The sequence below is a fragment of the Copadichromis virginalis genome, linkage group LG11 (assembly GCF_057382275.1).
Source record: "Copadichromis virginalis isolate Kocher_CV1m ecotype Utaka linkage group LG11, C_Virginalis_male_GT1.1, whole genome shotgun sequence".
Classification (NCBI taxonomy): Eukaryota; Metazoa; Chordata; class Actinopteri; order Cichliformes; family Cichlidae; genus Copadichromis; species Copadichromis virginalis.
The window spans coordinates 25,027,865-25,042,941 of NC_140628.1; the positions used below are offsets into that span (position 1 = coordinate 25,027,865).

The following is a 15,077-nucleotide window of genomic DNA, read 5'->3' on the forward strand; positions in this document are numbered from 1 at the left end:
GTATGCTGACGGTCACTAACTTACTGACCTGTGACTCTCTGTGCTGTGTTTCATACACACACACTCACACACTTGCACATACACAGAACAGTAAATCACTTTAGGGGGGGGTGACCTAAAGGTGTCTTGACAGGAGCATATGAGCCTGCAGCCGTGCACGACTTGAAGAGAGTCCAAAACACTCTTCTTCTAGCTGCTTTATAATAAACTGTCCCCCCTTTCTTAAAGAAATCCTGCTTACACTTTTCTATCATCACATCATGCGACAGTCCAGCTCCTAACATTAAATCGACTGCTCTATCCTCTTCTATGTTAAAGTCAAGTGCAACAAACACAGAAGTACTTATTGTCCTGTAATCTGTTCCTCACTCTTTCAGTCTGCAGATGTCAAGGGGGTAAATTGCTCCAAGCAAAAAGAGAGGGGTGGGGGGGTTGGTGGGGGTGAGGTCACTGCAGGGGAGGGGTGAAGTTTGACAGTCGCTCACAGTTGGCACTGATGATCCAGGATGCTTTGGGGCAGACGGGGGGGGAGAGGGGCAGAGAGAGCGAGGCAGAGGTAGAGACGGTGAACTTCTATCGGAAGGAGGACGAAGGAACCGCAGATCCTTTCCCTCCTTGCGTTTCACCTTCAGGAAAAAAACCCCCAAAAACTAAGGATATGAAAAGAACATGAAAGAAAGAAATCGTCATTAAACGCACTACGAAGTTCTCTCTTTCCCTCTCTTCCTCCATCTCGCACCTCTCTCAATTTAATCTTAAATCCACTCCAATTTCCCCCGAGGGACTCAATTCTCTCTTTTCCTGTAAGTATTCTCTTTCATTCTCTTGCTTTTATTCTCTCTGTGTTTTTTAGTTCCTTCTTGTGACTCAGCACCCTGCTGTGAAACAATGCCTGTGCCAGACGTGAAATCTCAATCAATTGCTTGTTATTTGATTGCATTAATGAACGAGAGGCCTTCTTTTGGACTCTTTAGGCTGTAAATAAGTGAAGTGTGTGCATTTATCGGATTGGGAATAGGAAGAGCTCTGCGGTGATTTAGTATGCATAACCTCAGCTATTCCAGAGTGTGTGTGTGTGTGTGTGGTTTTGTTTGTGTGTGTGTTTGTAGAGTCCCTTCAAACAGGCTTCCTTTGGGTGTTTTGTGGCTGGCCAGTTCAAATCAATATTGTTAATAGGTTGTGTGTGTATGTGCACTAATGCAGCTCATGTAGATTCCCAGCTCTCTCTCTATTTCAGAGTCAGCTCATCTTCCTTTTAGTGGAAGGCACATTTTTGGCCTGCCGTCCCCGGCGCCATGCTGTAGGTGTTGCGAGTTCGTGTTTGTCCGTCGCAATCAGTGTCCTCCAGCCCTGACGTCCAAGTATCTGCTGGGGTTTCTGTCTCCCTCACTCACGTGAACTCGACTTTTTCTCCTAGTCTTCCTCGTCTGGCTCCTTGCCCTGTCTCTCTCTAAAAGCCTCCCATCTGTTTAATTCTCTGTGTCGTTAGTTCTGTCTCTGTGGGTGGGCCTTGTGACTCTCTGTGTGATTGACAGGCTGTCTATAGGGAGGCCTGCTGTTGCCAGAGCGGCTAACCATACAGTTCAGTCTGCCTGTAGGTCTGAGAAGCTTTTCGTCTCTATTTCCTCCTCAATGTATCTTCGCTATGCTTTGTGTGCCTCTATCAATATTGGTTTGTGTCTATCAGTGGATTAACAAGCAGCTGTCTGCCTCTCTCCTCTGCTTCCTCCACTCTTCTGCATTCCCAACAGTGAGAGACAGAAGGAGAGGAGTCCATTCCTCCTGGTAGGGTGACGCCAGGAATTTCCTCTTTCTCTCTGCTCCACTTCCTCTCTCGTGCCCCCATCGTCTCCCCCCCCCCCCTTCCACCATGACACTGCTGGCCTCCGAGAGGTCGCTTCTCATCCGGAACAAGTTCCGCTCAGGTGAGGATTTGAGCTCATGCCAATTAAAGGAGAGAAGGACTCGTTTTCCCACAACAATGGCTTTTCATCTCAGGCGCACATGCATGATCATCAATATTTTGAGTTGAAATGTCTGCGAAGATTATTGGCAAGTCAGTCACACTGTTGATCATGTGATCAATCCAGTGAAGGTTATTGATCATGGCGAATGGATTTAGTGATCGCTCCCTACAGACAGACATATGGAGATGTCTTGAACAGAAGTAAATCCGCTGACCCCGAGGATAAAGATCTCTGAACGTTACTGTCTGACACTTCAATCAGGAAACGGGCTGGTTTGTTGTGCTTATGGAAAAAAAACTGACTGTGGGTCTTTACCAGAAAAGTCCTCATTATTTGAAGGTTCTGCAAACCAGATTTAAAATCTATGTCTTATTAATAATTCATGTCCAAATGACAAACAATCAGACCTCACCTATAACCCCCCCCCCCCCCCCCCCCCCCGAGTTACAATTATTATTATAATTATTATTATGTTAAAAATGTAACAGTGAAAAGCTCAGCTAAGCTGCTTCACCTTGATGGTGAGTGTGGTTTGATCAGATCTGAATGACAACTGTAAAGCAGCAAAAGCAAACGACCCCACAATTATCCTCAGATGTTGGTTCTAATATTGCTAAAGTAGGAAGAGGTGTACCAAACCTTTTGTCTGACTCTCGTCCACATCAAATCAGCCATTAAGGGTTTGCACAAAAGCAGAAATCCCAAACATAAAATAGGCACAAATGGCGCGAGTTTAAAGGAGAATGATGTCTTCATGCATTCCTACCAAAATGTAAATATCATTGTCAGTGATAGGTGTGATAATAACCTAACAGTGAACCGTTCAGGAGGCAGCCAGCAGTCTGTGACAAACAGCATTAGGCAACCCTTCCCAAGCTACACGATGCTAGTTTCCCCAACAAGTTGCAGCGGCTGCTGCTGAGTTCCCACGCAGCTGTCGTAAACGGCTGGCAAAATAGAACGGCGAGAAAATGACACAGACAGTCCCCTAGGTGTGCAAACACCTGCTGGAAAACGTGATTCTATAAGCAGCTGCTCTGTCAGAAAGCGTATATGCACATAGCTGAGCTGGAGGAATATATTTTATCTACCACTATATCCAACTTGTTGATCCCTTTGTCAGCTAGCATTATGATTGCACTTAATTCGAACTTGGACGTGCACGTATTAGATGATGACATCCAACTGAATAGAATAACAGCGATTATTTATAGCTTGTAGCCACTTGAAACAAAGCATCTGATAACTCTTTGTCTTTGTTTTTCACAGCTTTAAAGCTGTCGGCTCTTCATCTGGAGCGTCCCTGCAGAAATTTTTAAAGATTTTAAGACAATTACTGACTTTTTGGTGCAAAAAGGGAAAATGTATTATATTATATTTATTTGGCCCTTCAGGAACAGTTAAACTACCTTAACACTGCTTCCCTATCCTGTTTTAAACCCAGGGGACTGATACGTAAGGCTGCTTTAAATACAGATCTTGAAACCTTTTAAATTTTAGAGTTAGAAAGGCAGGAAAGAGCAGGAAGAGTATAGTTAGCAGCACATATGAGAGTGATGTGAGGGGGAGGGCATGCATGAGAGGCTTGTGGAGAGAACGGGACAGCTGAAGGGGGGGATGGGACCAACAGAAATAGACATACTGAGAGATAAATAGTTATTGCCCTCCACCCCCCCCTCGAGCAGTCCTCTCCTACCCTCCCCTTGTCAGGTCTCTCAGGTCTCAATGCTTGCTGAAATGTATCATGCGAGGTGGGGGGTGGGGACTTTGTGTCACGGGCACAGCCCTTCCGTGCTTCACCTGTTTGTGTGTGTATGTTAATATGTGCGTGCCAGCATTCAAGGAGATATATAATCTACAAGCACTGCAAAGTCATGGGGTAACATGAGTTTGAAGGCCATATCATTTAACAGTGAGCGTGCTGTCTAGCATTGCTTAACTCCGAGCTTCCTACGTCAGTCTGATTTCTTATTCTTATTCCAATTTTGCCTTCAATGAAATGAAACTAATGTACTGTTCCATCAGTGTAATACTTAATCATTTTCTTGGTAACACAGCTCAATCTTGTCTTTCAGTCCTGCAGCTGAGGATTCAGAACCGAAGGCTGAGTGAAATCAATGCAGACTCAGGTTAGTCTACGTGTATCATTAACATTGTGATTGATCCATTACACTATGACTGCAGGGTGCATTTCACATTAATGATCTTCAAGTCACTTCTTTTCAGTGGAAGGCGATTGCTCATTGATTTGCCCAGTTTTTAAAATTTTTTTCTTTTTAGATTTTACTATACTGACCTTTTCGTTTTTTGTAACAGCAAAATGGTTGGATTAATGCTGAATTTATTTATTTATATATTAAAAAAAAACTTTTTTTGTACATGAATCTACAAAACTCAATAAGGCTCTAGGTTTGATCTGCAGTAATCAGAAATCTAGAAACGTGAATAAGTAAATAAGTAAACAAGTAAACATTGACTTCACATAGGATATGAAACCCACCCTCTTAGGTTAAAGTCCTCAGTTTAACCGTTTGTTTTACCAGATCTTGGTTTCACAGATTTTCTTTATACTACTCGCCTGATTTGTCTAAAAAACAACAACAAAACAAAATAAATAAATCAACACACACACATATATATATATTTTAGGTATTTCTTAGCCTTTAGACAAACTGGTGACCTGACCTGGCTGTAACCTGCCTTTCACCTCATTATGGTTAGGCTAGGCTCGAGCCCTCCCCTTGGATAAGCAATTAATCAGATGAATGGGTTTGGTTTTCTAAAGCCTGAAAACACAGTTAAAAGGACGTGTGAGCATTTAGTTCCCACTCAGACCTTTTAAATTACAATATATTGAAAGGGTAGTTTTTTGCTACCTTACTTTTAATATTGTTGTATTTTAGATGAATAATCCCAGCATTACCCAAAAAATGGATAAAATAAGAAAAAAAGTATTTTTTATACCATAAACAAAATAAAAATAAAATATACTAGCTACTTTACTAAATACACCTTGCTAGTACTGGGTTGAAATGGTCAGCAACAATACTCAGGTAGTCTGTGGGATTTAAACAATGCTCTGTTGCTATTTAGCTCAAAAGTGGGCCAAGAAAACATCCTCCACACCATTACACGACCACCAGCAGTCTGAACCACTGAGACGTGTCAGGATGGATCCATACTTTCATGTTGTTTATGCCAAATTCTGATCCTATCATCTGAATGTGGCAGCAGAAATTGAGACCCAGAGAACTGCCACTCACAGGATAGTTTCTGCTTTTCAGACCAGTATCTGTAAACTATAGAGATGGTTGTGCAGTAAAATCCCAGCAGATCAGCAGTTTCTGAAAGACTCACACCAGCTCATCACAGACTTCCTCATTCTGATGGTCAGTTTGAACTTACAAAGGAAGCTCATACGCATTTAGTTGCTGCCATGCCATTAGATCATTAAATATTTGCATTAGCATGCAGCTGAGTATGTGTACCTAAAAAGTAGCTGGTGAATGTAGATATTACTCCATATGTAAAAGCACATTTTTATTTTTACTTTAAAAAGTCTATTGCTGTCAGTAGATATGCACTTTATTAGAAAGGGGAAAAGTTCACACGCTGAAGACATGAGGATAAATATATAAAGCTGGAACAATCAACAATCATTATCTGAAGATGTGAGCATAAATAAATTGTGTCATGCACAGAATTCAAAGTGCCGAGTGCAGAAATGTATTAAAAAGCAGACAAAAACAATCCCCATCCGACAGGCAGGCACCTTGCTTCACTTCCCTCCTGGCTGCAGGTTACTCCGTTTTTGATGCCTGCCAACACAAAAGAGTGTCTGAGATGCTTCATGCTGTAACTTGGAAGGATCATTTGAAAGCTGACGCTGCTTTGTTGATGCACCCCATCACCTGAGTTTCTATTCTTCTAGGCTACTGTTCTCTGAAATAGTCTAATATGAGAGTTTGGATTAAGAAAAACAAATTATCTTTTTTTTTTAAACTCTGCTTTTCCACATTTCATCTTTAACTGCATGTCTGTCTGATTGGAACAGGGCTGAAATCCACGTGCCCGCCTCAAAAAGCTGAGAAAGACCAGAGTGAAGCTCTGGTGAGTTGAATACTGTCTCTTTTTATAAAAAATTAATTTCTCACACTTCACACCAAACTGATTTTGAAGCATCCAACACATTTGAACCCTCTAAATATCTTTATGAATCTTGGTTGGTGATTATATTAGTAAGAGTCCAAATGTCAGGTTACTGCTGTGAGTTCATAAGAAATATAATTCATGATTAAGTCTCTTCTCAACTAAAGAAAACTAATTTGCACTAGTTTCAATAGAAAGTCTCCCAAAACCTTGCAATAATCCTGGTGTAATAATATGTCATTAGGCTGCACTGACAATAAAGTTTTATTCAACTTTCCTCTGGGCCTTGGCTGTTGGTTTGACCCTCTGTTTCCTGATGCAGCGTCTAACTGATGACGGTGCCACTCAGAAGTTGCCTCCTGGTGGTCTGAATACTGAAACTGCACAAGGTGATACCATGCCCACAGTAACGTTGCTGTCTCCTCCTTGCTTTGCTCTGTATGCTCCCAGCGTAGCTCACTGTAACACACTTCCCCTCCTGTCCATTTCTCTCGGTCTGCGTTATATCATATCTGTGCTGTTCTCCGCTCCCCGTCGTACAGTAGTAGTAGTAGTGCAAAGATGTGAAGTGTGTAAATCTCACAAAGGGCTTTGTGTTTCATCAGCTGTCAGCGAGACTGAAATGTGACCTTGTAGCACACTTTAACGCTGCTCCACATGCAGCCGGCAGGACATATCAGGGATTGACAGCACGTGATAAACCTGTCAATCCAGGAATCAGAGTCATCATTTTCGGCTATTACTGAGATCTCCCTCTCTCATCATGCCACTCACCTCCTTCTCCTCTAATCTGCCTTTTAATTTTAAAACACTATGATTATAGCATCTGGCTTTTCAAAATGTATAATTTCCTTAATAGTCCTTCTGTGACATTTTAAAAATGTGTGATTGCGTGCGTGTGTGTGTTGCCTTCATTTCCAAGGGAATACATTTCCCCATGGGCAGGCGTGTTTACTTGTTTTTGATGCCTCTGCTGCTTTGAATCGGGACTGATCGCCTGTGGCAAAGCTGTTGCGCACGCTCACGTTGCATATGTTCTGAAATCCTGTTGCTTCTCTTTCTCCTATCTTGCCTCTTTCCACTGATCTCCCATCTGTCCCGTTCTCCTCATTTATCTGCACCATCCCTCCCACTTTCTCCCACCCGTAGAGCGGACTGCGTGTGGGGCCCACAGGCAGAAGAAAGCTCGCCAGGCGCAGGACCTCACTGAGAGGATCCAGCGCCCGCCTGGACCTGTGGAGCAGCAGCTCGAACGCACGCCGCCTCCGGAGAACGGTGAGTCAACGCGCATCTGCATGAACCACCACACACTTCCCCCCCCCCAGCCTTGTCTTTTGACCTTACTTCCATTTGCTTTTCATTTCCTCAGGTCCTGCCTCCTTCCCTCTGACTGCTGATGTCTTCGAAGATGACATCTCCTCCTCATCCTCACCCACGGAGCAGCACAGCACTCACCAATCACCAGCTTTTTCTTCATTGCCGAGGCTCTCAGGTGACCAATTACTGAGCGACTGCTCGGCTCTGGTCCCGACCCTTAACCACGGTCCCTGTCATGCTCAGGTGAAGGAATGGCACTAAGTATATAGTTTTAATAAAAACACACATATTTTGGAAAAAATGTCTAATATGAGCTCTCAGTTATAACCATGGACAAACATATTAAAGCATATATTCAGTAGCTGTTGAGTTTATAAATAGCTTCATATGTCAGCTCTAATAATCTGATACTCTGCCTTCAGTCTGGTTTGGCAGTGCTCCCGGGAACCGAGGGCATCAGACAACCTATGAGCGTAAAGCTGAGTGACTCAAACTCCATGGCAACGACTGGGAGGCCGACTGGGATGTATCTGACCTCTCAGACCACACCCCTGCTGCCAAAGGTAAGCTGGGGTTAATGCATGCTCCTCCACATACAAACCCCGCTGCTTTAAGCTACATGAAAACAAAAGACGAAAAGCCGTGCACATCTTGGCGCTGAAAAAGGACGGTTTGTGGAAAAGTCACATTTCTGAACTTCCGAGTTGCTGTCTTAAATTCTTAAATTATCACAAGCCACAAAACAAAATGCATGACATAGCATGAGAAAAAAGCTCATTTTAAAAATACTCTAAACCTTATGCAATTCATGCATCTCCAACAGTTTGTACTCCATAAAGGACACATGCTGAGCAGCTGTCATGGACGCTTTCCTTTTTTCTTCTATGTTCTGTTTTCGGTTGCTCTCATTCACAGCAGATCATCTGTTTCCATTTCTTCCAATCTTCTGCATCTTTGTCTGCATCTCCTTCTGTCACGCCAACCACCTGCGTGTCCTCTCTCATCCATAAACCTCTCTGCCTCCACCTTTCTCCTACTAACCCAGCTCCTCCAGCTTTCCCAATATTCCTCCGACGGTGTACCCAGTATCTCCCCTCTGAAAGTGTCCAGACCAACTTAATCTCACCTCTCTTGCTTTGTCCTTGAACCATTCAAACTAAGCTGTCCCTCTGATGTACTCACTTTTTAAAATCCTGTCCATCTTTGTCACTCCAAATGCAAATCTCAGCACTTTTAATTCACCCGCCTCTGGCTACGCCTCACATGTAACAGCTGGTCTCACGAGCATCTTGTAAACTTTCACCCTTGCTGGTACACTTCTAGCTGTCATATATACCACAGATCTTTACTGTATGTGGGAATGGATGTAATAAAACATCCACAGAGAGGGGGAGACATAAACTGCATCATTGTTAAAACATTAACCCTTCTCTACGCTTTGACCCTAAAAGTCTAAATCATGGACTTTGACCTCAGACCAATTTCATAATTGAATAACCTGGATCATGTCGCTAATATTGCTACTTTTCATGTAATACTCTCTGGTTATATTGTTTCTCTTTTGTGTTCTTTAGTTTTTACCACTTTCAAAATTTCTAACAATGATACATAAGTGTAAAAAACACTTACCTTCTGCATGCTCTGAAAAGATAAGTGTAAAAATGTGCATTTTGCTACATAGAGCTAACAAAAATCCTACGTGGGTGCTATTTGGTGAGTTGATTATTTTCTGTGTATGTAAAATTTTCATCCAGGAAACAGTGTTTACGTCTTACGCCTGTGTGTATGTGCTTGCTGTAGTTGTACTCACAGCAGGTGTACAACGTGAGAGATAAAAGACAAATGTAGAGGTCTTTCACCTAACAGGATGGTCACTCCTGTGAAACAATCCTCTGCTGTAAACTGCTCTGCATTCATTAATGTCAATTTGCACTTCTGGAGGACCTCAGTGTTTGCCCCAGAGGTTAACGCATTCACATATGAGCAGCTTGGTTATATGTCGGAGCCTGCGCATGCTGTCATCTGGGGGATTTGTGAGGCATTTATGCATTTCATGTAGCTTTTCTTAACTGCTATCTCTGTTTTATTATTGGAAAGCACTTTGGTTAACTTTGTTGTTTTTAAAAGTGCTATATAAATAAAGTTGGATTGGATTGTAGCGTGCAGCTAATGATGTCATATGTCAAATGACTCATTTGTTTTTTTTTTTTTTACTCTTATATGGTTTAAAGTGTTCTTGAAATAACTCACAAGTTTTCTAAATGCGTCTTTATAGACAGCTCGGCCTCCCAACAACCCCTGCACCTCAACTCTGCCTCACTCCCTTAACTTCACCCATCTCCCCCGTCCACGGAAACCGCGGGACACCAAGCCCAAAATGAGGAAACTCAAATATCATCAGTACATTCCTCCAGACCAGAGAGGAGGGGCTGGGACCGGAGGTACCAATATAATTGGTTTACTTAAACAGCAACACTCATTCATCAGATCAAGGTTTGCTCAGGTGATAAAGTGATTGAGTTTAGCCAGAATATTTACGTATTTTCAGGGGTGGGAGCCAAACAGAAGAGCCCTAACCCTACCCAGTCTTTAGACCCAGCCTATTCTGATCTTCTGAAACAGCAGCAGGTCTTCCTTCAGCTTCAAATCCTCCAGAACCAGCAGCAGCAGCAGCAGCAGCAACAACCACAAGAACAGATCACTGTTGTACCCAGGTACACAAACAGATTAGTGGGTGACACAGTGTTGGGTATTTTATTATGATCCTACTTAGCTGATCTTTACTTGAGTTCATGCTCCTGTCGTTCTTTTAGTGGGGAATCTGGTGATCTGAAGTCTTCGGGAGCCATACCACAGAATCCCCAACCTGTTCCTGCTACAACCAATCACACCCCTACGGACACAAACCCTCCATCAAAGCCTGAGCTTCTCCCTGCTAATCTGGTTGATTTAACAGTAAGAAAATCATGTTTATCAGAGAACAGAGACGCTAAAATGGCTTAAAATGTTTGAGAAATGATCCACAATTAAAGGAAACCAAGTACCTACACTAGTATCTTTCCAATAGTCCAATAATTGCCTCCATTTCTTCTTCCTCAGGTGTCAGAGTTACGGCAGCAGCTGCGTAAGCGCGGCCTTCCTGTCTCCGGCACAAAGCCTGCCCTATTGCAGCGACTTCGTCCTTTCCAGCTTCCCAGTGCTTGCCTCACCCCGGCTCCCCTCTGTCAGCTGGGTACCAGCCCGGAGCCACTCACCCCCTGCCCCTCATTGCCATCCAGCCAGAGCCCTGGCTCCAGCTCCAGCTCTGGGCTAGACTCGCCCAGCAGCAGCCCGAACCAGCAGCTTTACATCCAGGATAGGGCAATTCCTAATGGGATTCTCAGCAGCGCTCCAAATAGAGTTCCAAATGGAATTCTAAACACTGTCCCAAACGGTTTCACAAATGCTGCATCAGTCAGTTTGGCGGGGGAACCGTGCAGTCTCACCAACACGGTCTTCTTAGCTCCTGCCAGCACTGCCTCGGGAACTCCAAGTCCCAGTCTTCCCATGTCATCCTCCTCACCCCTACAGTGTGGGACTCCCTGGAGAACTGAGAAGGAGCAGCAGCGGCAGCAGCAACAGCAGCAGGAGCTGAGTGTGGAGCTGGAGATGAGGGAGAGAATGAGGAGCAGGCCAAGAGACCGCTCCACATGTTCCGGCAATGAGGTGAGGACAGACAGACTCAGATTTCTGGTGTGACAGATGTTGATACGAGAAATGATCATTTAATGATGTGACTGCTTTATAAAAATCTTTTTCCACTAGTCTTGTGGAGGATCCCTCCATCCGTTCCTGCAACAGGACCTGGGATGCTCTAGAGGGAAGCAAGAAACAGATGCACACGCAGAGGTGTTGTTTACACGGGTAAACATACAAAACAGAGCACACATGTCCTGGATAAATGGGTATAAATTATTCTGCACAGTGGCACACTAAACAGCCTTCCATCTAGGAGCATTTCTCAAACATGCAAACATGCGCATACGCCACCTGTCAAACAATTTATCTCTTCTTTCTAATCAGGTGTTTTGCTGCCAGCCCTGTGATGCAATTGGCAATGACTTTGAACTGCCAGTGCAGATTACAGCAAGTCCTATTCAGACCTTACCCTCTGTTCGCAGCTTGGAGGAAGAGCTACAGGAGGCTATCCAGAAAGCACAGGTCAGGAGTCTTTGGATGAACAGGAGATCACAAGGAGTATCTTTTGTTCTGTAAAATGAAGTATTTCTCCTTTTCTTTGGCTAACAGATGGACCCTCGGCAGTCCATTGATGACATTCTAGATGAGCCTATTGCTTCTGTCGGTCAGTCTCACACAATTAATAAAGAATTCCTTTTCACTAACACTCGGATTGCTTTCATCGTCTAATTCCTTGTACTGGCTCTCTTTCAGACTCCGTCAATGTGTCTGACCATAAATCTCCTGCCCACTCAGCCCGTTCTCCTTCTCCTCTTCAAAATGATCAGTCCCAGGCTTCCCAGCAGCACCACAAGGACGACAACTCCCTGCTTTCACCTCTTTGCTCCTCTCTCTTGTTGGAGCTTCCTCCATCCCCTGCTGTAATAAACCCGAGCCAGGTAGTCCCACTTCCTCCTCCACCGCCCATCTGTACCTCCCCATTGCCATCCACCAGGAGGTCCCGGAAACGACGGGCTCCAACACCGTTCGACGCTGCTGACTGGCTTGAAACGCTGTCGTCCGGCCTCCGCCCTCTGACCCCCCCAGCAGCCCCCTTTGTCGAGCCAGACTTGAGCCTGGATTCAGATCTAAATGTCAATCGAGTGCTGGACCTGATGATAGAGCAGTGGTGAGGACTTGCGAGGGGTGATCGCTCGTTATTTGTCAGTTCAGCTGTAAAAGTCACCAGCTCCACGCAATGTCGAGAGCTGGATCCATTGCAGCGATCGGATCCAGCAGCTTTGACGGGACAATGAGAACACAAACACATGCGCACACTTTCACCCTATGCACACTCGTAGTGTTTTTTAAAAGCACTTGGGCTCAGCCAGAAATGGCAAACAAGCCACACATCTGTGGATTGACACACTCCACAGCACAATGTTTGCAGTGCAAAACAAAAGAAAACCTGGTGGCATATTAATTTAAACATGCTTCCTGGCTGTGCTGGGAGAATGTCATTTCTGACTTATCTCCAAAACCCGTTGTCGGATTGGGTTGAGTATGGCCCCTGGTGTTGACTCAGTCATTGAGTCCTAGCCATTCATAAAGCCCATTCAGAGTGTGTAAAAGCCAGGCAGAGCGCACAGCTTGTGTGTGGCTCCAGACCTTGACCCCGATGCCAGACACACAGTCGGCATGCAGAGGGAGAAAGCTGGCAGAAGCCACACACAGGAAGTGTGAGTACATGCTTGTGTGAAAGTGTGATCTGTGTGTGTGTGTATATGTGCGCTTTCCATATGACTGACTGTGCGAGTGCACACATGGCTGCTCTTGGCTGTATGTGTCCACATACAATGCTTCCAGGTGTATTTATCAGCATCCGAGCCAAAGCACTTGTAGTTATTTGTTTGTTTGCGATTAAGTGTGCCTGCTTGTGTGTGGCATGACAGATCTGTGAGAGGATACACGTGAAGAACACAGAAGAGAGGCCGCGGATTTACAGTAAGTGTCCACTTCCTAAAGCAGACATTTAATTGTGGTCCCTCTGCCAGCGGGCAGTAACTCCAGTGTAGTTATCCTGTGTAATCATCAGAACAACCACATTACCTTGTTTAAGCCGCCATCCTCCAGGAGAGCAATCAGGAAGCCACCCCAAAAATAGTCCCCGTACAAATGCACCAATCAGCCGAGTGAGACTTTCCTCATCACTTTGCAAAAACAGGTGGTCATTTTGTTCCCTGATTAACCCCCAACAGTGTCTGGCCTGCTCCTCGGTGATTATCCTGCTACTAGCAAAAGCCAGATTTAGCACAATTTATAACCCAACACCAAGGCCACACCTGTTCACTTACTGCAAATGAATTCCTCCAATTTATTGCTAAGAATATTAAATGTTTGGTGCATATTTCAATATACAAATGGACCATTAATATTAAGAGAAAATGTATTGTAGCGTTAGCACAAAATACTGTGTTTTAGGGATGAAACATATCACGCGACCAGGTGAGCCTGTCAGTCGGAGCCAATACGCACATTTTCTTACGGGTGACAGTAATCTTAGCTCAAACTTCTACACGATTTACTGGTCGTGCAGTAGTGGGTACATTATTTGTTTGCATAATACACTTTCAGTGAGTTACGTCCATTCTCAACCCCACTTACCATAATGATATTAATGAAAAAAAAATCTGACAGAGGTTATCTGCCATTAACCTCTGCTGTACCAGATGAATGTAATTCAGATACACGATCCCATCTACATAAATTTATTCTAGGCCCTTAATTGGCTGCATGTCCCATCAATCACTTTGGAGAGCTCTGATTGTCTAATTCCTGTCTAGAGCATTTCGATTATTTGATAAATGACGCAGAGTTCTTCTTTTATGTTATCATTATATCTAAAAAACGCATTTGTTCCCTTCAATGAAAGTGAAGCAGTGAGTGCAATTTGATTCATGTAGAGGGCACAGAAACTCGAAGTCTAACTTCATACTACTGTACGTTCTTGTCTTGTTGTTTCTATGTAGGCAATGTGTTGTTGTGGCTTGTCTTCCTCTTATTGTAGTGATAAAGCCAGCCACAGTGAGTTATTGGGATAAGATAATCTGTGCATTGGCAAACCTTCAGCTCAGTGCAACAGCTTTATGCTGAAGCAGTTCTTGTACAGCTTTCAGCAAAGAGACTATGAAAATGCAGCTAAATGTGGATGGATGGCTATGATAATCATAGCGATCAATAAGCATTGCCTGCTGCAAAGAAAAAAAAAGAAAAAAGAAACGAAAAAATAGATTGGCAGGAGAGTAAGATGCTACCTCCTGTGACTTCCTCCGCTTTAGGGCTGACAACAGTCTTTTCCCTGTTTCTTATTTACTTCCGATCGTTGGTGCAGACTTTCCTGAAACACCCCAGAGACTGTTGACTAATTTAATTAAGCCAAAGTTTAATAATTCTGTTTTAAACTGAGTTAAAAACGTTGACTGAAAGCACTGGAGTGTTTCAGGTAACTGTGGTTTAGTTGCTGCTATAAATACCTTATTCTGAAAATGTGAGACAAAACAAAATGTTTTTGCTTGTACGTCTATTTGTAACTTATTTGTGCAAATGTTTCTCTCCACAATGTATTTAAAAGCATTACAAAAATTAAAGTCTTAATAGATTTACTATGTGCCTCCTCTTTCTTTCATCCCTGGGCAGGAAGTTAAGTGATGTAGCACACTGAGAGAATTAACAAATGGATGAAGAAAGAACTACTGATCACTGTCCCAAATTACGTCTTATCAAATATTGATGACCACAAAGTAAATTAAATATTCATTTGTGCCAATATGCATCTTAAATATCCATGAAACCTCACTAACACCCACATAGTTCCATAGTTAATCTTCAAAATGGCACAGTATTATAATCCTGAAGAACAATAATATGCTTTCAAATGAAAAGCTGCAGAAGTGATAACGTATGATCTCCGATTACTGATCAGCACGA

At 43.5% G+C, this 15,077-nt stretch overlaps 1 protein-coding gene across 2 annotated transcripts; it reads left to right on the forward strand.

The window, feature by feature from the left end:
- The first annotated feature begins 510 nt into the window (after nucleotides 1-510).
- On the forward strand, nucleotides 511-14,753 carry LOC146698745 (myocardin). Of its 2 annotated transcripts, none has more exons than XM_085471526.1 (16): nucleotides 511-803; nucleotides 1,752-1,925; nucleotides 4,043-4,096; nucleotides 6,022-6,077; nucleotides 6,439-6,505; nucleotides 7,266-7,391; nucleotides 7,486-7,676; nucleotides 7,856-7,996; nucleotides 9,709-9,874; nucleotides 9,982-10,147; nucleotides 10,247-10,388; nucleotides 10,533-11,138; nucleotides 11,238-11,336; nucleotides 11,496-11,633; nucleotides 11,721-11,775; nucleotides 11,865-14,753. In XM_085471526.1, exons 2-16 carry the CDS (start codon nucleotides 1,871-1,873, stop codon nucleotides 12,281-12,283), a joined length of 2,481 nt encoding a protein of 826 aa, XP_085327652.1. In that variant the 5' UTR covers nucleotides 511-803; nucleotides 1,752-1,870; the 3' UTR covers nucleotides 12,284-14,753. The 2 variants fall into 2 exon arrangements, with proteins under 2 accessions (XP_085327652.1, XP_085327653.1); XM_085471527.1 differs by having other exon boundaries at nucleotides 11,238-11,321.
- Nucleotides 14,754-15,077: the final 324 nt, after the last annotated feature.

Coding starts and splice junctions, on each gene's coding strand:
- LOC146698745 (XM_085471526.1), top strand. CDS start 1,871: ATGACACTGCTGGCCTCCGAGAGGTCGCTTCTCATCCGGAACAAGTTC. Junction 4,097..6,021: donor TGAAATCAATGCAGACTCAG/GTTAGTCTACGT, acceptor TGATTGGAACAG/GGCTGAAATCCACGTGCCCG. Junction 7,392..7,485: donor CACGCCGCCTCCGGAGAACG/GTGAGTCAACGC, acceptor TCATTTCCTCAG/GTCCTGCCTCCTTCCCTCTG.